Source organism: Nuphar pumila, chromosome 3, assembly GCF_984573655.1.
Source record: "Nuphar pumila chromosome 3, dmNupPumi1.hap1.1, whole genome shotgun sequence".
Classification (NCBI taxonomy): domain Eukaryota; kingdom Viridiplantae; phylum Streptophyta; class Magnoliopsida; order Nymphaeales; family Nymphaeaceae; genus Nuphar; species Nuphar pumila.
The window spans coordinates 41,079,350-41,101,197 of NC_143251.1; the positions used below are offsets into that span (position 1 = coordinate 41,079,350).

Consider the following 21,848-nt stretch of genomic DNA (forward strand, 5'->3'; position numbering starts at 1 on the left):
TGCAGAAACCATTTGCCTCTAATGTATATATAGAGGTCTCACCAAAAGCATGCAATCCAAACTAAAATTTAGATAGAAAACAAATAAAAGAGGTACAGCCCTGAGGCAAAAGAACAAAAACTCCAAAAATGAACTCAATGCTTCCTAAAATGTTATAGAAAAAAGTCTGTTCTTTTTTCTTTTCCTACCCGCTACCCCAACTACGAGAAGGTGCAGGAGAAAAGGGTCAAGGGCGCTCAGCGCTTCCCTCCACCGCCAAGTTTTGAGCCTTTTGGTGCAGCAGACTTGGCCACGTTACCCTTGGGCTGGGATTTCTGTGTCTTGGCCATCACCTCCGCCTTCTTGGCTTTTTTCTCATCCTTGGTTTTCTTGATCCTCTCTTTGATCTCACTGCATAAAGCCCAAGTTATCTAAGAATCTTACAAGGACGAAGATGACCTCCAATACAAAATAGCAATGATTCATAGCCCCCCCCCCCACCCCCCCCCCACCCCCCCCCCAAAAAAAGTCTAGACAGCTGAGAACAAGTTGAAACAAAGTCTTCTTCAATTTGTAAAACACAAACCAGCTTCAGTTTTAAAGTCATGCAACGGAAAGAAAGACTAGTTTCCATACCGTAGGGCAGCTTCTCTCGCAGCATCTCGAACTTCAGCCTTCTCGGTTCTTTTCTTCTGGATTACTTCAAGGGTAACACCAACGATCGACCTAGAATATGGCTTCTTTGTGGTCCGTCTTCTTTTCTTCACAGCCTCAGCATGAATGTCCTGAAGAGTGATATGGATCAGATCCAGTGATCAACAAATACTAAAAATATGTTTTATAGGGGAAAAAATACTAACGAAAGATACATATGATAATAACAAGTTGCAAAAAATATAAGAGACAAAACAAAGCCATATAATTTACCTTCTTATGCTGCTTCCTGTACATAGCCGTCCAGGTAAGCTTTGATGGCTTCAGTCGGTTGTGGAAGTACCTCTTACATTTTGAATTGGCGAAAAGGAAAACCTACACAGTGCACAGATATGGTCTTGTTCATTACAAAACTATTTATTAACAGTTGGACTCTCTAGCAACAAATCATGCTTAGAAATAACTCAACTTCAACTAATAAATAAACCCTAACTGAAAAAACAAGACTATTTCTCGAAAGTCTCGCTAAAAAGGAGGCATCATATATGCCCCAAAAGAGGGACAAATTCGGAGAGACAAAACATGATCAGTTTAACGCAACTTCAACAGTTTTTTATATACAATAGTCCATATCAATATAGCAGCAGCAGTGATTACCTGGGAATCTGACCGTATAAATCTGATACCTTTACCAGGATAAATCTTGGCACCACTGAATCGGCACAACTCAGTCCTGAAAATAAGAGAAAAATAAAGTGCATTTCAGCCAAAACAAACAAAAAAATAGATATTTTAATACCAAATTCCAAGATCATTGACAACAGAAACTTCGAACACAATGGCACTATTATGCTATGGGAAAGAGAAACACATAGATCATCCGTCAGAAGAAATGAAAGGTTTTCACCTGAGGCAATAACCACGCAAACAATCCCCCACACCTGAAAACCTGCATACCCCATACCCACACCCCTACCTATCTGACATTGGGAAGGGTAGGGGGAGACACAAGGGTCTGGCTATCACAGATATTCCACTAGCTGATGGTCACACTGAAAATTATTTAACTGAATAAAAAGGTTTATGAACTTTCAACCTTCCATGCTTTGGCAACGAAAATCATATTGGATAATGCCCTATCTTCTTCCCTTCTATGCCATAGTGGCCTAACATGTAAAGAAATTCAACAATTTGATCTATACTCTGAACAACTGTGCCCAAATTGTTCAAAAACATCCTTATCAACATTTCCTTGTACCATCCATGCTCTCTCCTTGACAAGATTGCAAAGATGTGAAACCTTTACCAGAAAGTTGCCTATATTGTTTATAAAACTATTTGACCATTGTGTTGTTGCAACAAACAAGGATGATGAACAACAACCAAGTGTTTCTCTATTTGTAAGCTTGCTTATCAAACTAAATATCCGAGGATGCTTGTGGTTGATCATGTGCGTCTGTGTGTTTCTCAACAACTCCTTATGCTGTCTAGCATGTACAAGGATCACAATGCAACAGGATGATGCAATGATGCTATATAAGGATACCAAAAGCAATGAGTGACATACTCCATGAAACAATTTACCAGTAGCATGAATAGATATGTTATCAATGATGAATTAAATGACATGGTATGGAACAACCTCCCTAACGGAAAACATCAAGCAACAACCTAAAACTTCAACATTTCACCAAATATATAAAAAAGATTGATCTTAAAACACCATTCACTTCAAGAAGAGACAAGAAATTCATCAACGATAAACCATCTGAAACAATACACATTTTCACCTTCTGTCCTCTAAATCTAGTCAATACTTAGCTATTTTTACATTTTAATCAAGCACCCTTCTCCAGGAGTAATAATGATAGCAGTGTATACACAACCCTCACAAGTTCCATAGCATCATCAATGGACTAGAATAATACTTGCAAGTTTCCTTGATTATTGGGATTAGTCTAGTGGCAAGGAGCCTGAGCAACCAAGCACATGGAACTAAGCTCAAGCACACACCGTAATCCTAAATAAGTCAATCCTGAATAGTCATGGTTCAGCTTGTATGATCATTTACCAGCCTATTTGGGATAAGTATAAAATTGTATCATTAAAACATAAAAAAAGGAACATCAGCGACTGCAACATTCAATTGAATCCATGAAAAGCTATGACAAAAATAGATACCAAGTTATAACCTCAAGTAACACGATCACATGAACATAACTACCATGAAAATTCAATTTTTTCCCTCTTCCCATACATCTGTGAAGGATCAAACCACCACTCTAAGTTGCAAATCCTTTCTCAGTATTAACCATTCACACGATGTCACTACAAGAGGATACAAAACAAACACTGATGGAACAATAAACCAATCATACCCAAACAATCTTCTCCAATGATTGAGACATTACATCAAAGAAACCTAAGAGAATGAATAACATTTTCTTTTCTCCTCGGTAAAGACACCAGCATCTATCTCTTTCCTTAAAAAGTATTTTACTTCTCTCATGTTCTCATAGCAGGTCATGGAAGCCACTCACAACAAATATTAACCATGAAAGGAAAAAAGCCGAGAAAATAATCAATACAATAAAAAAGTTCCTTAAATGAGAAAAACACTACATACACAAATATGCATCGTGTATGCAAGTTTTTGTTAGGCTACCAAAAAAATCATTCAACACATATAAAACCACCTAGGCCACCTTTCTTGCAAGGTCTAAAAGTCAGGTTCCATCACCAAATGTACCATATGCTTTACATGAAAAACAATTGCATTTTCAAAACAAATAGCAAAAACTTACACAAGAAAAACGGAAACATGTAACATTAAACCAGTACACACGAGAAAGTAGCCACGGGCACACACGAAGGACGTGCTACCCCACAAGCAATTTCAAATGCCAACTAACTATATCATGCTACTCCCATGTTAAGTTTCTAGCATTTCCATTTTCCTCAATAGAGACGTACAGATTCACTAAATCACTACAACACGTAATCACAATCCCTAAAGAATGAAAGAACGTGGCAAGCAGAGGTCAATCCGAAAAAACACAAAGCAAATCTTATCAGATCCGAAATCTAGGGTTTGTTCATCACTCCCCCAAAGAGGGAGAAAAACCAAAAATAAGCGGGCAGGAATGCAACAAATATCAGGGCGTTCATTGATTTCCACGGCGAAAGGTTCATATCAAAATCGAAATCTGATAAAAAGCCAGATTCCGACCCCCCCCCCCCCAAAAAAAAAACATAGGAGTTCTGAATTGTTAAAGCAACGAAAAACAACCACTTTGCACACGATCACGATCGACCCAAATCTGCCCAAGAAACTCCACTAAGAAAGCAAAAAAAATTCGACATAAGAAGCTAAAATGAGATTATTTGACCGTAGAGACACTCCGAAATCTAGTAACGACTAAAGAACTCTGATCATGCCTCCGAAACAAGATCGAGAACCACATGAATGGAGATCTAAAGGAGAATATAGTGAAGGAATGAAGAAGAGAGGAGAGGGGGAGAGGAAGAATGTACTTGAGAACCATGGCTGCTCACCCGCCTTGCAGAAATCGGCCTCCAGCAGCAACTAAGCAGCAATAAATAGGGCACAGAACGGGGATGAAACCCTGAACCCTAGCGAGGGATGTCAATTGGTTCGGGTTTTGGTCGGATATTCTACCTATCCTAATCCGAATCCGTTTGGTCGGGTTTGGTAGTAAATTATGTATCCGACAACGTGTTCCAATCGGATTCGGTATTGCAAAGTGAAATCTGATGGGATTGGGAAGGGTGCCAACGGGTCGAATTTGTACCGAGTACCCAACCCAAACTCGAATTCCCAAGTATTTGGGTCGGATATTCGACCTATCAGAATCCGTTTGGTTCGGGGGATATTCAACATATCCGAATCCGTTTGGTTGGGTTCGGTAGGAAATTATGGATCCGACAACGTGTTCCAATCGGATTTAGTATTGCAAAGTAAAATCTGATGGGAATTGGGAGGGCTACCAACGGGTCCGGTTTGTACCGAGCACCCAACTCAAACCCGAATTCCCAAGTATGAGCATAAAAATTGTCAACTCGGGCTGACCCTAACCCGACCCAAGCAATATGTGGGCTGGGTCTCGGTTATGATTTTTATTGGGTGCCTAACCCAAACCGGATTTTTTTGCCTGATACCGGACCCGACTCAAGTGTTCTATATGCATTTTAAGTAAAAGTAAACTTCATCAAATAATCATATGGATTTTGGTTTGGGATTTTATTTTCATGACCCCAAAAACAAAGAACTCGATGCTTTGTTATTTGGATTCGGGTACGCCCTGATGGGTCGATTTCTCGACCTGTTGACAGCCCTATGAGTCAGAGGTCAAATTCACCAAGGGTTTAAGGATGCAATGTTGCAGAATCGATGTGAATCGGCCCATTCGCATTGAATCGGACAATTCAATTCTTGTTCACCTTGAATCGGGCCAATTGGGCTGAATTTGCCCTTATTTTAATATTTTAATATTTTTTAAATTTTTAATTAAAAAATAAAAGTGACACTCGATTTGGTTCAAGTATGAATCGGGTTGACGTCTGAAACCGATATTGACAACAGTAGTTGGTTGTGCATGACGCCTCTCCTGTTTAAGGTGTCAATGGGTCACGTTTGATCCGGACCCGACCCGTACCAAACCCTATAGGTTCAGGGTTTGGTAAGAAATAAGAAGGTCCGATTAGAATATGGGTGGGGCAGGGTATGGTTTGTGAAATTTTATACCAGACTCACGCCTGACCCGAGTTCTGATTAAGATCCACAAATTTTCAATGTAAGAATAATAAAATATAATATTTTACCTGGTATGGTCTAAGTTTAGTTCATGTAATCCTTATAAGATCCGGGTAAAGTTTCTCTTATGGTGGGTCCAATTAGACCCAGGTCCAGATCCGGTACCATCATCTCAATTCAGGTTTGGGTCTGGTTCTACATGGGTCCAAACCAAACCTGACCCGTTGACACCGACCCATACAAGAAACTACTATTTGGATATTGGCTAATCAGGGTTGGATTCAGATATAGAAAATCTCATACTAAATCCGACCTTTTACATCTAATTGAATTCAGATATCCCTCAATTTTGGATAATTGCCAGATTCGGTAGCAAAACTCAAAACCGAATGAGAATTCTGTTAGTAATCAGATCCAATTTGGCTTGTCGAATCTGTCTAATCGGAGTCAGATATCAGATAAAATATGTTCAATTAAGGTTCCTGTAGGGCTTCATCTAATTGGCGCTTGACCTTAGAAGTGGGCTACAGACCAGCCCGGCTCAGCCCGAATTCTGGTTAGGCCTATTGGTCCACAAAGAGGGAGGATCACACCAGCTGCCATGGATGTCGTTCATCTTAGAAATGAACGACACCCATCAAAACAGCGAACTAGCTCATTGTGAGCCGTTCATTTTAAACCAGCTTGATGCCGTCCATCCGAAATAAGAACGACATCGAAGAAAAGAAGAGTGGGGCCCATCCGAGTGATGGGCATCTGACGCAGGATTAATTACCTAGGTCCAGGATCCGTTTGTATGTCCATTTTGTTTTTTTTGTTTTTATGTTTGGATTATAGCTAGAGTTTGGATCCATATTAGATTAAGGTTTTAGTTTTCTATAAATTATTATTATGCGGGAGAATTAGAAAGAGATGGATGAATAAAACTTTATTATTTTTCTGAATTTTATGCATTTCATGTTCATTTTTTTTTCCTTACGTAGGAGTAGAATAACGTAGAGAATTTTCACATCGATCTTCGGGTTGGAAGAAGCATGTTGTGGGCTAACGTAAAGGAATGTATCCAAAAAAAAGTTGTGGGCTCTCTCTCCCACCATCCATCACACCTTTTTTTTTGTAGAGGGTTGAGCTGAACCCGCTTCCTTTCCTTTCCTTTTGTTAGAGACCCTCCCTTCCACCATCTCACCATCACCCACCATTTGGGTCTCTCTCTCTCTCTCTCTCTCTCTCTCTCTCTCTCTCTCATCTTCATCTTCATCGATTTTGGAAGGGTACCCGTCACCACCGGCACCTTTTCTGCCACCCTTTGTTCAATCGTTTCCACCAGGGCCACCACCCAGTGGGTGACAACCATGGTAGTAAGGGTGGCAACCCGGGTCAGCATACCTCAACACGAACCCAATCCGTTTATTAAACGGGTCGGCTGTGGCAAACACGAACCCGACCCATTTATTAAACGGGTAACCCGACACGACACGGTTAACCCGTTTAATAAACAGGTTGGCGGGCGGGTCGGGGTCGGGCAAACGGATTGGCGGGTCGGGTTCGTGTTAGCGAGCAGGTTGGCGAGCGGGTTAGTGGGCAGGTTGGGTAAATGGGTTGGTGGGTCAGGTTCGGGTAAACGAGTTGACCCGCTCGCCTAACCCGTTTATTAAACGGGTCAGCCGGGTTGGCATACCCCTAACACAAACCTGACCTTTTTAACAAATGGGTTAGGCGGGTCGACCCGTTTACAACACGAACCTGTTTAAGCCAAACCCGAACCCGCCTAAGAAGCGGGTTGGCAGGTCGTGTCAGATTTTGCCACCCCTACATGGTAGAGCTGCTCCATCACCATCACTCTCCTCTTCTCTCATTTTTCTAAATTTTTCATTTTAACTTTTCTCGTGCACACAAACAAGTGAACAATTTTGATTTTGAAAAATTATAATATCAAAACTTATCATAGGCAAAATTTTTATTTCCTATGAAAAGTTTTCTTGCTTCCAAATGTGCCCTTAAGCATCTATGACCAATGTCTATCCTAGCTATCAAGATAGATGATAAGTTTGCAAATGGGTCGGATTCAGGAAGGGGGTTTTGCAAATTTTGGTTGTCCTGGATTTGAACTGATCCTACTCTCCAATGTATTTTGGGATCAGAAGTCCAAACCATTTTCATCCCTAATAAATGATGTCTGTTCATCGTCAGGTTTTGCAAATTTATTGCTTTGATGAGTTCTAAGAGAGTAAATTTATGCCAAGGAATGTAAGGTAGCCACCAATTGAGCGCCTATGAGCACCCCGCCCAATTAGTGTAAACATAGCCTGATAACTGCAACAATTTACTTTTATGAATATGAAGTCCATGCATTATGGTCTCCTTAAGATATCGAATGATTTTTTTGACATGATTGAAGTGGTCTTGAGTTAGAGCATGCATCAATTGACATGCTTTATTTACATCGCATATAATATCTGGATGGGTAAACATGATATATTGGAGTGCCTCAATGATGCGTTAATAATGATTGGTATCATCAAATGGTTTTCCTTCAAATTTAGCATAAGATGACCTTAATTGTTGCAGTGTAGTCACTGGTTTGGCTTCTAGCATATGACTCCTTTTAACCACATCTAGAATATATTTATTTTAAAAAATAATCAACCCATTTGAAGAGAGAATGACATCTATTTCTAGAAAGTATCATAGAGAACCTAGATCTTTGATAGAATTTTTTTTTCTTAACTTATTTATCAAGCTCTAGACTTCTATATGAGAATTTTCTATCACAATAATGTCATCAATATATGCAAGGACAAATAGTGTAAAATCCCTATATTTTTTAATAGAAAGAGACATGTTGGTCTTTGACTCAACGAAGGCCATTTAAATAAGATAGCTATGCAATCGTTTAAACCTGACTTTGGGAGCTTGTTTTAACCCATATAGAACGATTTTTAGTTTGCAAACATAGTTGGGTCATGACTATTTTCCAAATCTTATGGTTGTGCTACTCATGTAAAAAAGCATTGTTCACATCTAATTGATGTATGAACCAACTAAAGCTCACAACAAGAGACAAAACAGTTCTGACAGTAGTAGGTTTGACCACTTAAATGTCTCAACATAATCAATTCATTCATGTTGATTGTACTATTTTTCAACAAGTTTTTCTTTATATCTAGCAGTAGATCCATCTATCTGCCTCTTGATCTTATAGATCCATTTGTATCCAATCGAGTTTTGGGTAGGTGATGAAAGAACAGAGGTCCAAGTTTCATTTCTAATAAGGCATCAAACTCTTCCTGCATAGTTGTTTTCTACCTTTTATTTATAATAGCTTTAGCATAGGTTTCTGGTTCACTCTTGTGACAGCTCACTTGTCGTAGCAACACTTAAGAGATATCTGGTGGACAAGAAATGTCGCTGTTTCAAGGTTCCATCTTAAGACCTCGTAACCATAGGATGAGTCCTAATAGGTTGACGAGTAATTTTAGGAGTAAGATCAACGACCAAATTTATCCTTGAATAGGCACTTGATTCAGGATTAGCGGAATCTATGGGAGACGAGTTTTTTGGACTACGGTCTAGATCAGAAACTGGTGAGGGAGGTGTGCTATGGTCAAGACTAACAGTTTCTGGTGCAGATGAGGTAGGCACAAGTAAATGACAATAAAACACAGTAGGACTTGGTTATTTAAAGGACCTGGTACAATAGTGAAACTAGGTAACTTTTACTCTAGGGTTATTGGAGGTTCTTGAGACCTTAACCAACTAGAAACTTCTTTTAGGTGACAAAACCATTGGTACCAGCATAAAAAATTTGTGATTAATCAAAAGTCACATGTCTTGATATATAAACCTTATTTAGTAGTGGGTCAATACACAAATAGAATTTGTAATTAGTTCCATATCCAATGAAAACACAAGCTTTGGTCTTAGGAGCCAACTTTAAAAAGTTATATGGAACAAGGCAAGGATAACAAATACATCCAAATACTCTTAGGAAAGTATAGTTAGAAATTTGTTTCCAGAGTAACCCATATGGGGACTTGTTATCAAGATTAAGACTGGGAAGCTTATTTATAAGATAAATGGTTGTTCTGAAGGCATCTACCAAAAACTTGGTACTAATAGATGTATAAAACAACATACTTAGCCTTGTTTTCATAACATGTCTATGTTTTCGCTCAACAATCTCATTTTGTTGAAGAGTATAAGGAAATGAAACCCATCATTTAATGTCATGATGATTTAAAAAAAAAAATGAAAATGTCAAACTGAGAAACTCGCCACCCACATCACTGTGAAAAATCTTTATTAAGAAACCAAAATTTTTCATAATATTTTTAAAAGTTTCAAAACAACTCAAAGTATCTTATTTTCTCACCAAAGGAAATAACCAAGAAAATTGAGAGAAATCATCTACAAGCAACAAATAAAACCTATGACCTTCTCTAGAGATCACAGGTGTAGGACCCCACAAGTCAATATTTCAAAAGGATGGGATGAAACAGTCCTAGATAAACTGAAAGGTAATTTATGAGTCTTTCCAATCATGCAACTAGAACATAAATTGGATAAGTGTAACTTAATTTCAGGAAAATATCTAGAACTAAAAATATATGTAACGCCCTCACTAGGATGTTGAAGCATGCAATGCCCTATTTATGGACAAATATCCTTTTGAACCAAGAATGTCTTGGCTCCTCTCCTTGACTCCTCTTTTCCTTTGCTGCAAACATATAAACCTCCCTCACTTTGACCCTTTAGAAGGGTAGCCGTGTCCTTCAGATCCTTAACATAGAAACACGTGAGGTGAAAATATACAATTATTATCATAAGTAAAACGAGCAACGAAAACTAGTTTTTTCTTGATTTGAGAGACATGTAGAACATTTCCTAGTATATATATGCCTTTATAGTGAGGATTTATCGTACCTATAGTGGCTATGGAGAGATTGACACCATTATCGACCATGATAAAATCTAAGTTGTCATAATCTGTCTTTTTTGTTATGCCTTCTTCTTCAGCTATCATATGATGGGTGGTGTCTGTGTCTGGTTACTAGTTGGAGTTTCTAACCGAAGACATGCTCAATAACGTTGTAAAGGCTTTGAAAATATCCCAACATTATCTTGTAGTATGATTCCTACACCCACAAAACTGACAAATGACCCATTGTTGGTTGGGATTCCCTTTTTCCTCACCTCCATTACCTCTACCTTGATTTTTTTTTATAAGAAACCCATACCCATGATCATTTGGGTTTCCAAAATTCCAACCTCTACTTCTTTCACCTCTAAACGGTCTTAAAAACCCCTGATTACGACCTCTTCCTTGCTGAGCAAATAAGGTCATGTCAGTAGATTCTTGAAAGGATCTTTGATTTTGCATCTGAATCCTTTCCTTAACAACATATCATATAATTTATAAAATAAAAGAAGCTCTTCAAGAGTAGTGATAGTGGTGACAAAGTTCTCATATTCGTGTATGAGGCCATTCAACATATAATAATCCACAAGATCATCATCAGACACTATTTCATTCACAATACTTAAAGAATCAATGAGAAACTTAACATGATTTAAATATTTTATCATGGATTTATCTCCTTTGCTAACGTCTTAGAGTTTTTTCTTCATTTGCATGATTCCAAGACTGAATTAGGAAGCATGGGCTTTCTCAAGAGCAATCCACACATCTCTGACACTAGGAATTCTAACGACTTGATTGAGCACAACCTCAATAACCATAGTCTTAATCCAACTCAAGGCCAATTGATTAGATATTTTTCACACTAGATATTCAAAAATTATGAAACATGTTTCACCTTTCTTAGCAATATTTAAAAACTAATTTGGGGCAAGACATAAAATATCAACAAACTTGATCAAATCTTGACTGAACATAACTGATTCAATTTGAGCATGCCATAACATGTAATTATTACGATCAAATTTTATTGAAACCAGTCTTGAAAAGGCTTTCCATTGGATTGTCACATTAGAGACAAGAGACGTTGATGCCGATAGCGATGAGGACATAGATGATGATGAGAAACTCATTTTTTAAGCAACCAATCGCGAAGCAAACTACTCAACAAAAACTTTTCAATCCCCAAATCCAATGTTGCATGCAAAATCTCAACAACGCATGTAGAAGAAGCATCATGACTTACCCAAATGAAGTTGCGTTAGTAATACTTTATGCAGAGAAAACTATAATAGCCTGAACATCATTTTCTGTGCTCAACACATTATGGCTCTGATACTATGAAAGAAATTCAGATCATGTATTGAAACTGACCTTGAGACAAACACGCAGAAACACAATCACATAAGAAGAGCACAAATTTTGCATCGATTGGCCAGGGCGTGCCTACATCCATAAAGTCTCTCTCTCTCTCTCTCTCCAAGGATTTTCAGAGAGATGAGGAAGTTTATATATAGACAATTAATTAGATACAATAGAAAATAGGTAACTTGGAGTTTTCCTATTCTAAGAACTCTTATATTTCTCAATCGTACACGTTGTTTTATAATTCTTTTCTTCATGTAAATAACCTTCTTGATTAGGACTCCTGTGAAAACTTTTCAAATGAGGTTTCTTGGAGTCACGAGGAGTTTTGAAGTTGTAAGGATTCTTGGATGGACTGTATGGATATTGATCTTCAACAAAAGAATATCTATAATTCTCTAATTTAAATATTTTTTAATAATTAGCTCTCACTCTCTCTCTTGCATGACAAGGGCATTGTTATAACATGGTTTAATAAATTAAAAATGACATTGAAATATAACAAAACCAATTATTTTAGTCCACCAATGCCCCTCTTCCGTCTTTAAGAAATAGTAAGATGTATTCTTTTGTATCACTAACTTTAAGTATCTGATTTTTTAATTAAAAAGCATATGTTTTAAGTAAGAAAACATGATTGAAGAGTTTATTCTAGCCAATAGATTATATTTAATACATTTACTGTGATAGACAACATTAAAACAATTTAAACATATAAATTTTGATGCAATGGGAAACATTTGGTCATGGCAACATGAGGTACAAATGACTTTTTTTTTTACTATTTTTCATGAGACTAACCTCACATATGTGATCAACATACTTTTCTTAGTAAGAATCAACTTTATTTTTGAAAAAAAAAATATTTAAATTAAAGGCAAAAGAACCACAAAACTACGTGCCCATAAGGCTAGCTTACCATTAGTCATCAATGAGAAGCCAATGAGACAGGAAATATGTCATAGGTGTCAGAAGGTTACTAGAAGGAGTAACCTTTTGGAAGACCATAGGAAAAAGATTACCTAGAGTTCACGTTAAGCATCTTGATCTCTGTCCTTCGAGGCTAGTGTGCTTTACTACAAAGCTCTAGCACTAATTTGATAGGTGGCATGGGAGGCAAGTTAACATGACCTGATTGAGTAAGAGATATGGACCCATCAATGCTAGCATCCAAACAACGATGGGTTCTCCTTATCACAGACCTATGAGTAATTTTGGTTGAATGTGGGGCAAGGTGATGATCAACAACACCAGGGACCACGTTAGCATGCTAATCATTTGGAAGAGAAGAAAACCAGGAGGAGTGATGTGATCCTCAATGCTAGGGACCCCAGAAGAACGATGAATCAGAGTGAGATGATGAGGATAAGAAAATAAACCGTTGCAGAGAGAGAAAGAAGATGGATAATCAGGAGAGCCATTCGAAACCTAGTTTGACTGGGTCTTTCATGCACTAACGTGCACCAGCTCCTCAACTGGCATTCCTCTTGAGCTATCACCCTCCACCTGCTTTCTGCTGTCAATAGAGGGAGAAGATGGACATTCCAAAACCTGTTTGGATGGGTCTTTCATGCATTGATGTGCACCAGTTCTTCGACTGGCATTCCTCTAGTGTTGTTGCCCTCCACCTGCAACCTGCCACCAGTTGTCGCCTATGAGTCGTCCTGCCCCTGCTGTAAAACCTAAAACATTTTAGAATTTTTAGAAATAAATAAAAGCGAATTTTCCTTCAGAATGGATAGGATAATAGTATATTAAATGTATTGAATCCAAATGAATCTTGTATCCGAATAGGGTTATATCAAATCCAATATGTGGATTTATATATAGCAAATGGATTCAGATTCTAGATGGATCCAAAATCCAATTAAAATTCAATTGGATCCTAATGGATCCAAATATCGTATAACCCTAATCAAGATCTGAAAACCAATTAGAGGATTCTATAGATTTGTAATATTCAGGAACTCAAATCCAAAAATCTGAGACTGATTTTGGAAAATCCGAATAAAGATATATTTAAATTAAAGTAGACAAAACTTGCAACGAAATGAGATGTAGTGTTGTGGAGAGGTTTGTTGGCTCTTGGGGATTTGACGCAGGTTCAATTCTCACTACACCCACGTGCGGTTTTAATGAATAAAAGTTATATTCTTTTTGACAAAAACACATAACACTTACATGTGTATTAGTAAATTAAAGAAGACTCAAATTGCATTGAAGTAAATGATAGTGTAATGGAGAGGTTCAGTGCCTCTTTGAGGAGTGATCCAAGTTCAAATCCTTCTATGCACATAGGTTTTTACTTTTTCATACTATGATTCCTTTTTACAAAAAAATCTGGAATTAAATGGTAAGTTTACATATTTTATTTATGCAAGATGCAGGCTAGTCAAAAATTTTAAAATGAGAAACTCAATTAGGGTTTTAACATTCAAAACCTTCATTTTAGAAAGATAAAGAAATTCCTTTACTTAGCACACGTTTTTCCTCTATGGGTTTTAAGATAGAATTAAGATAAAATTTAAAAAGAATAGGAAGGTTGAAAGTTTAAATTAAGAAGCTAGCTATCCCTTCTTTCACATTCACGATTTTCGTGATTTGCCTTGTGTGCATAGCTGGAAGAAAAGGCAAGAGTGAAAATGATAATAAGAAATCAAAATGAGGAAAGAATTGAATGGGCTTTAATGGAGGAGGAGGAAGGACAGTTTCAAGAATTCAAAATTTTGGCAATGAACCAAAAGAGATAAGGAGAATTTCGGAAGTTGCCATAAAATCAAGACACAATTTTTGTTGGGTCTCTCTCTCACCTCCTCTCTTCCTTTCTTCCCTTCTATCTCCTTCTTTGCCATGCTACCAACCTTACTAGAGGTGCTAGACAAAGGAATGATTGAAAGAAGGTGTGCGAACGTGGATCCTGCCAACCGTAACGGAGTATTCGATGATTCGACTCATCGAAAGAGGTAGGGGCATTCCATTCCTATATTGCTTCTTAGAAACGTGTGATGCACGTATGCATCAGCAGTCCGAATATGTGAAACTATTTATATATGTGGCCTTGAGACCTCGATACATACATGATACCTAATGAATCATTGATGGCCATATGAGATATATTTTAGATCTATACAAATAAAAAATAAGCTTGTGTGATCAAACCTTACCATGATACAATCTGTGCATTTTCGTCCTTATCACATGTTCTATATGCAAATCGAAACTAAGTATGCACGATCAGACCTGTCAAAAATGTTATAGCCGTGATGCATTTGATTTATTATTTAGATCTGTCAATAAATTTTATAATGAGGATACACGTAGATTCACAATTAAGATCTGTTAGCTATGATATGTTTTGATTTACTATTTAGCTATGTCAAAAAATGTAACTAGATATGTTTTGATTCAAGGTTTAAATCTGTCAAAAATATGCACAGTCGTGATATGTTTTTGGTTCATGGTTTAAATCTATCAAAAACGTGTACAACCGTGATATATTTTTGGTTCATGGTTTAAATATGTAAAAAACGTGTACAACTGTGATATGTTTTTGGTTCATTGTTTAAATCTATCAAAAACAAGTACAACCATAATATATTTTGATTCATCGTTTAAACCTGTCAAAAAAAATATACAACCATGATATGATTTAGTTCATGGTTTAAATTTGTCAAAACATGTACAATCGTTACATGTTTTGATTCATTGTTTAGTTCTGTCAAAAACATGTACAACCGTGATATGTTTGATTTATTGTTCAGATCTGTCAAAAAAATATAATGATGCATATTCTTAAGTTACAGTTTTATAGCTGTCAAAAAAATAGCTATGCATGTATTTTGACTCATAGTTTGATATCTGTCAAAAAGAAAAAAATATGTAGTATGAGTGTAACTTGATTCATAGTTTGATATCTGTCAACAAAAACAAAAAGAATATGCAGTTATGTGTGTAACCTAATTCACAGTTTGATGTATGGTAAGACAAAAAAAAATTTGTGTTGCGAGCTGCAGGCCTGACGACTTTGGTATAGGGTGCTGGAACACCCAACTGTACCATTCAACACAAACCAATGCAACATTGTGTTGGGTGCTGCAGACCCGAAGGACAAGGTTCTGCTGCAGCCCAACTTGCATTATAAAAAAACTATAATAGATATAAAGATAACATGGCAAATCGTTGGTTGCCATTTGTCACCGCCATTACTCACCATCGTAAGGGAGTGATCAACTAGTATGCTCAACCGGACTGTAGTCCATCATGGACTTCCTGTATTCAGTGTGAGAAAACAAAAAAAATGATAGATAAGTAAAACAACAAATGTTTGCTACATTGGACAGCCTGGCACCCATTCGGGTTAGGTTTGGGAATGGACCGAAAGAGATCTATGAATACGGTCCACGAATATCACACTTTTAAATGTATGTATGTGTATCAAATCAACATATATAGTTATTTATGTTGATGTATACTTATTAAAGGAACTAAATTGAATAAGTTCTCAAATTGCACCTCAAATTGTGATAATGCACAAGAGGTGTTCACACTTTGAATACAAACTGATGTCCAGTTTTAAAATCAGTAGTACCCTGAAAGGAATTATGTGTATTTCTAGAGCTAAGAAATACATGTGTGAGTTTGCTGAAACCGTATGGAGCTACAGAAGCTCTGGCGAAATCTATAAGAAACATGACACAGTCATGTACATTCAATTTGTCAAAATGACTTGACATGCAATAAAAGAGTGTTAGGCAAATATGAGCCTGTGGTTGCAGATATGTGTCGAAGTGCTTACCCGCACCTTGACGGACCCACTTATACTTGTCACCATCTGAGTGCGGGATGAAAGTTCGGTGTCTCTATAAGGTACCATGACAGAAAATAGAATAATATACAAATCTATGAAAGAAACACTCTTAAATTCGAGATTTCTGGGTATACCTGAAAGACGGTATATGTTACTGAATTTCTTGGGTTCTGGGTACACCTGAAAGACAGTGTATGTTACCAGACTTGTGGTCTATATAGAGAGGTAGACAATACAAACTTTGTGGGATATTCTTGTATTTGTGAGAGCGGGATGTCTCACCTGGTCCTCAGTCCTCGGAGTTAGGGGGTCAGGACTACCAATGTGTCCTAGGTGGTTTATCAAAGTCTTCTGTAGAAGTTTTAAGGATGCATCCTAATTCTAGTTGCTGCCATTGGGAAGTATGTTACCAGACTCGTGGTCTACATAGAGAGGTAGACAATACAAACTCTGCGGGACATTCTTGTGTTTGTGAGAGCGAGGTGTCTCACCCAGCCCTCAGTCCTCGGAGTTAGGGAGTCAAGACTACCAATGTGTCATAGGTGGTATGTCCAAGTCTTTTGCAGAAGTTTTTAGGATGCATCCTAATTCTAGTTGTTGCCATTGGGAAGTACTCTCTTGGTCACGAATTATCCCCCATTGGGTATCTATACTGATAAGAATACGACTCTTCCAGACTTTTCTATCCAGAGTATACCAGAACATCAAAACGTTGAAGATTCCTGTATACCAGAAAGTTAAAACATTAAAGAGTCCATATGAAGTTAGCTAATTATTGTTTTTGATAACCATTGTAAAAAATGATAACTCTTGTATACTCTAAATCGTTGTAAACTGTAAGGTTATAAATAGCCCTTTTGGCTATCTCAAGAATCAATGCAATACACATACATTTTCTTCTCTCTGCTGTTGCTCTATCATGGTATAAGAGTCATCGACATCCTCATCAATTTTTTTCCATGTTTGCACAAAATTAGGTTGAGCCCGGTTCATCAACCACTCAACCGTGAATCTCAGTTCTCTTCGCCAGATCTTCTGTAGAATCGCTCTTGTTCCATCGCCCAAACCGCACCATCCTCAACGTCATCAAACGCCACATGGCTTCATCATCGTCTCTTCCCAGCCCTATGACCCAATGGAACGCTATTGCAAGCCTTGTCTCAATTAAGCTTAATCGGGACAACTATTTGTTGTGGAAATCTCAGCTTGACTCCGTCATGATCAGTCAGAACCTTCTTAAATTTGTTGATGGGTCGTCTCCTCAACCAGAGCTTTTTATTGCCACACCAGACAGAGGTAAGATAGAGAATCCAAGTTATCCTATTTGAACTCGCTCTGACCAACTGGCACTTAGTTGGATAAATGCTACCATTTCAGAAACTGTTCTTGGTCAAATTATACGAACCAAAACAGCACGTAAGGCTTGACTTACTTTAGAAAAATCATATGGGTCTCAATCTCCTTTAAGACTCATGATTTTGAAGAAAGACTTAACTTTCATTAAGAAAGAAAGTCTGGATATGCTGTCATATTTAGATTATATCAAATTTCTAGCGAACTCACTCGCCGCCGTAAATGACCCTGTAGACGATGAAGAATTAATCCAAATTACGTTGAATGGTCTACCTCATGAATATGAGAGCTTTGTGACATCTGTCACAACCAATTCAGTATCATACTCCTTTACTGATTTATATGATCTGCTTCTCAATCAGGAAAAACATGTGCTTTTATCTCATATCAAGATTTTTGAAATATCTGAATCCCAACAAACGACCTTCACCACTTTAAGAGGTTGAGGCTACGACCGTAATTTTAATAGAGGTCATGGGAGGAGTCAAGGAAGAAGTCCCTCTCCCAACATGACCAATAATAACAACCCCAGTTATCAAGGCGAGCATGACACCATAACCTGTCAGTTTTGCGGAAAACGAGGACACATTGCTAAAACCTGTTGGGACATTTCTAAAGCCTTTTCAGCCATGACTCTTCAACAATCCAATGATGATTATTGGTGCTACAAATCATCTAACCATGGACGATCAACAATTTTCTCAAAAATTATAATATCATAATGGTGAGCAGGTTATGGTGGGTAATGGTAAGATGCTCCCTATCTCCCACACTGGTAATCTTATTTTGAATTCTCAAGGCTCCACTTTTCGCCTAAAAGATGTTCTTCACGTTCCAGCAATTACGAAGAATCTTTTATCTGTGGGGAAGTTTACTAAAGATAATGACTATATTTTTGAATTTACTCTCTTTGAATTTCTTGTCAAGGATCGTTAGACAGGCAAGATTCGTCTATGGGGACCGAAATCCCACCGAGGCTCTATCCAATTAAACCAGATCCCCATACACAGGTGGCGGCATATGCAGACAATGTAGCTTCATTTGACATTTGGCACAACCATCTCGATCATGTAAATAAGAAGATTATCTCTCATTTACATTCTAGTCATGTTATTTCCGTTAATAAAAATAACAAAACAAAGGTGTGTGAAAGTTGTCTTATTGGCAAGGCTCATAAACTGCCTTTTGGACACTCAACTTCATCCATAAAATCTCCTCTCAAACTTCTTCATGCCGATGTCTGGGGACCCGCTCTAGTCAACTTACGTGAAGATTTTCACTTTTATCTTCTTATTGTTGATGATTTTTCTCAGTTTTTATGATTTTTTCCTTTGTGCACTAAGTCACAAGTTTTTGAATGCTTCAAAGCCTTTAAGTTCGTTATTGAAAAATAATTGCAAACCTCCATCTGCACATTTCAATCTGATAATGGAAGAGAGTTCACCAGTTGTGAGTTTGAAACTTCTTACCAGACCATGGCAGACTACATCGACATTCGTGCCTACACACTCCCGAGCAAAACAGTCTTGTTGAACGAAAACATCAGCATATTGTTGAAATTGGCCTAAGCCTACATTCTTCTTCGCCTTTGCCACACACTTTTTGGGTCAAAACTTTTTATACTGCTTTCTATATCATTAACCGTCTCCCTACCTTAGTCCTTCATCATAAAACTCTTCATGAACTACTTTTTAATAAATCCCCTACCTATGATCATCTTCGCATTTTTGGTGCTCGCTGCTATCCCCTATTAACACCATATCTCCCCACCAAATTTCACCCCAAGACCATCTCCTACTTCTTTCTTGGATATGCCTCTCATCATAAGGGCTATCTATGTCTTGATCCATCCTGTAACCGTACCCATGTCTCTTGCCATGTTTACTTTGATGAGTCCACTCTTGGACCCGTCCTTTCAGAACTCTGCTCCCCTTCCCCTTCCTTCTCTGCCTGGGGTCTCTCCCCTCCCGTTATTCTTCTTCCTTCAGATTCCCTACCCTCGCCGGTTTATGAACCACCACCTCCACCTGATTCTTCTCTTCATCTTCCATTTCCCACTCATGGTATGAGTCCCATACCTAATGCTGGCCTCCCTGAAGTAGCCCCACACCCTTCATCTCTACCAACAATTGACTCTCCCAAACCTGTTCTAAACCGCCCCCCTATCATGTTCATCCTATGGTTACTCGGTCTATAACCAACTCCCTTAAACCGCGTACCTTCTATTCCTTTCACTACCCGATTTTACTCACACCTGAACCCACATCTTTCAAACATGTCAATCTTGATCCTAAGTGGTGCTCAACCATGCAAGAAGAATTTAATGCTTTACAGTTCAATCACACGTGACACTTTGTTCCTCCTCTTCCTCAATATAATGTTGTTGGCTCCAAATGGGTCTTCGGATTAAACGCCACGCCAATGGCTCTGTTGCTCAATACAAAGCTTGACTTGTTGCCCAGGGATTTCATCAAGAAGAATGTATTGATTTTTCTGAGACTTTTAGCCCCGTGGTAAAACTTACCACCATCCGTGTGGTTATTGCCCTTGCGGTCTCGTCCGCATGGCCTCTACATCAATTGAATTTTAACAATGCCTTCCTCAACGGTCTTCTCTCAGAAGATGTTTATATGGCACAACCTCCCGGTTTTGAAAACAGTTCTTATCTTCATTATGTTTGTAAGCTGGACCATGCTTTGTATGGTCTCAAACAAGCTCCACGTGCCTGGTATCATCGCCTCAGCTCTTATCTTTAGTCATGCGGATTTCAAATGTCTCTCTCTAACGCTTCTCTGTTTATCTTTCGGGACCGTGCTTTGATTATGCATGTTCTCGTCTACGTTGATGATATCATAATTACATGAAGGTCACACAATGCCATCACCAAGTTAATTCAGCATCTTAGCCATACATTCTCCGTCAAAGACCTTGGATGTCTAAACTATTTCTTGGGCATTGAAGTGCTTTATGCTTCCTCAGGTCTTCATTTGTGTCAGCGTACTTATGCCTTGAATCTCCTTCATCGTGCTTCTATGGTGGATGCGAAGCCCGTCTCTACTCCCATGAGCTCCACTACTTGGCTACTTAAAGATGACACCTCCACGTTCCATGACCCAACACTATATCCGGCGGCCTTCAGTATCTCACAATCACTAGGTCTGATATTGCTTTTGCCGTCAACAAGGTGTGTCAATTTATGCATCATCCCACGGTGACTCACTGGTCGGCAGCCAAGCGTATTCTTCAGTATGTTAAAAACACCATTCAACATGGTCTCTTTCTCACGGTCCTCCTCGTCTCAACTCATAACCTATTTCGATGCTAACTGGGCCGGGAGTCTTGACGACCGTAAATCCACAAGTGGTTTTGCTGTATTTCTGGGTACCAATTTGATCTCTTGGTCTTCCCGCAAGCAAAGAACCGTAGCTCACTCCAGCACTGAAGCTGAATACAAGTCGCTAGTCTGCGCTGCGTCAGAGCTTCTTTCGCTAAAGTCTCTCTTGACTGATCTTGGTCGCGCCCCCTCTTCGTCACCTATACTTTGGTGTGATAATATTTGTGAACTTTATCTTGCTGCAAATCCAGTCTTTCATGCTCGCACTAAACATGTTGAAATCGACTTTTACTTCGTACGAGATCATGTGCAAAAGGGTCATATCCATGTTCAATTTCTTTCCTGATCTGACCAACTGGCTGATGGGCTCACTAAGCCTCTTCTGTTCTTGCGGTTTATTTTTATTCGTGACAAGCTCAATGTCGTCGACCCCACGTTAAGCTCGCAGGGGCATGATAAGAATACGACTCTTTCAGACTTTTCTATCCAGAGTATACCAGAACATCAAAACGTTTAAGACTCCTGTATACCAGAAAGTTAAAACATTAAAGAGTCCATCTGAAATGAGCTAATTATCATTTTTGATAACCATTATAAAAAACGATAACTCTTGTATCCTCTAAACCATTGTAAACTGTAAGGTTATAAATAGCCCTCTTGGCTA

At 38.2% G+C, this 21,848-nt stretch overlaps 1 protein-coding gene across 1 annotated transcript; it reads right to left on the bottom strand.

The window, feature by feature from the left end:
• On the bottom strand, nt 1–4,220 carry LOC149842690 (large ribosomal subunit protein eL24-like). Its single transcript, XM_089999363.1, has 5 exons — nt 4,168–4,220; nt 1,291–1,366; nt 907–1,008; nt 616–764; nt 1–390 (listed from the first exon to the last, which is right to left on the bottom strand). Exons 1-5 carry the CDS (start codon nt 4,176–4,178, stop codon nt 237–239), a joined length of 492 nt encoding a protein of 163 aa, XP_089855489.1. The 5' UTR covers nt 4,179–4,220; the 3' UTR covers nt 1–236.
• Between the last annotated feature and the right edge of the window lie 17,628 nt (nt 4,221–21,848).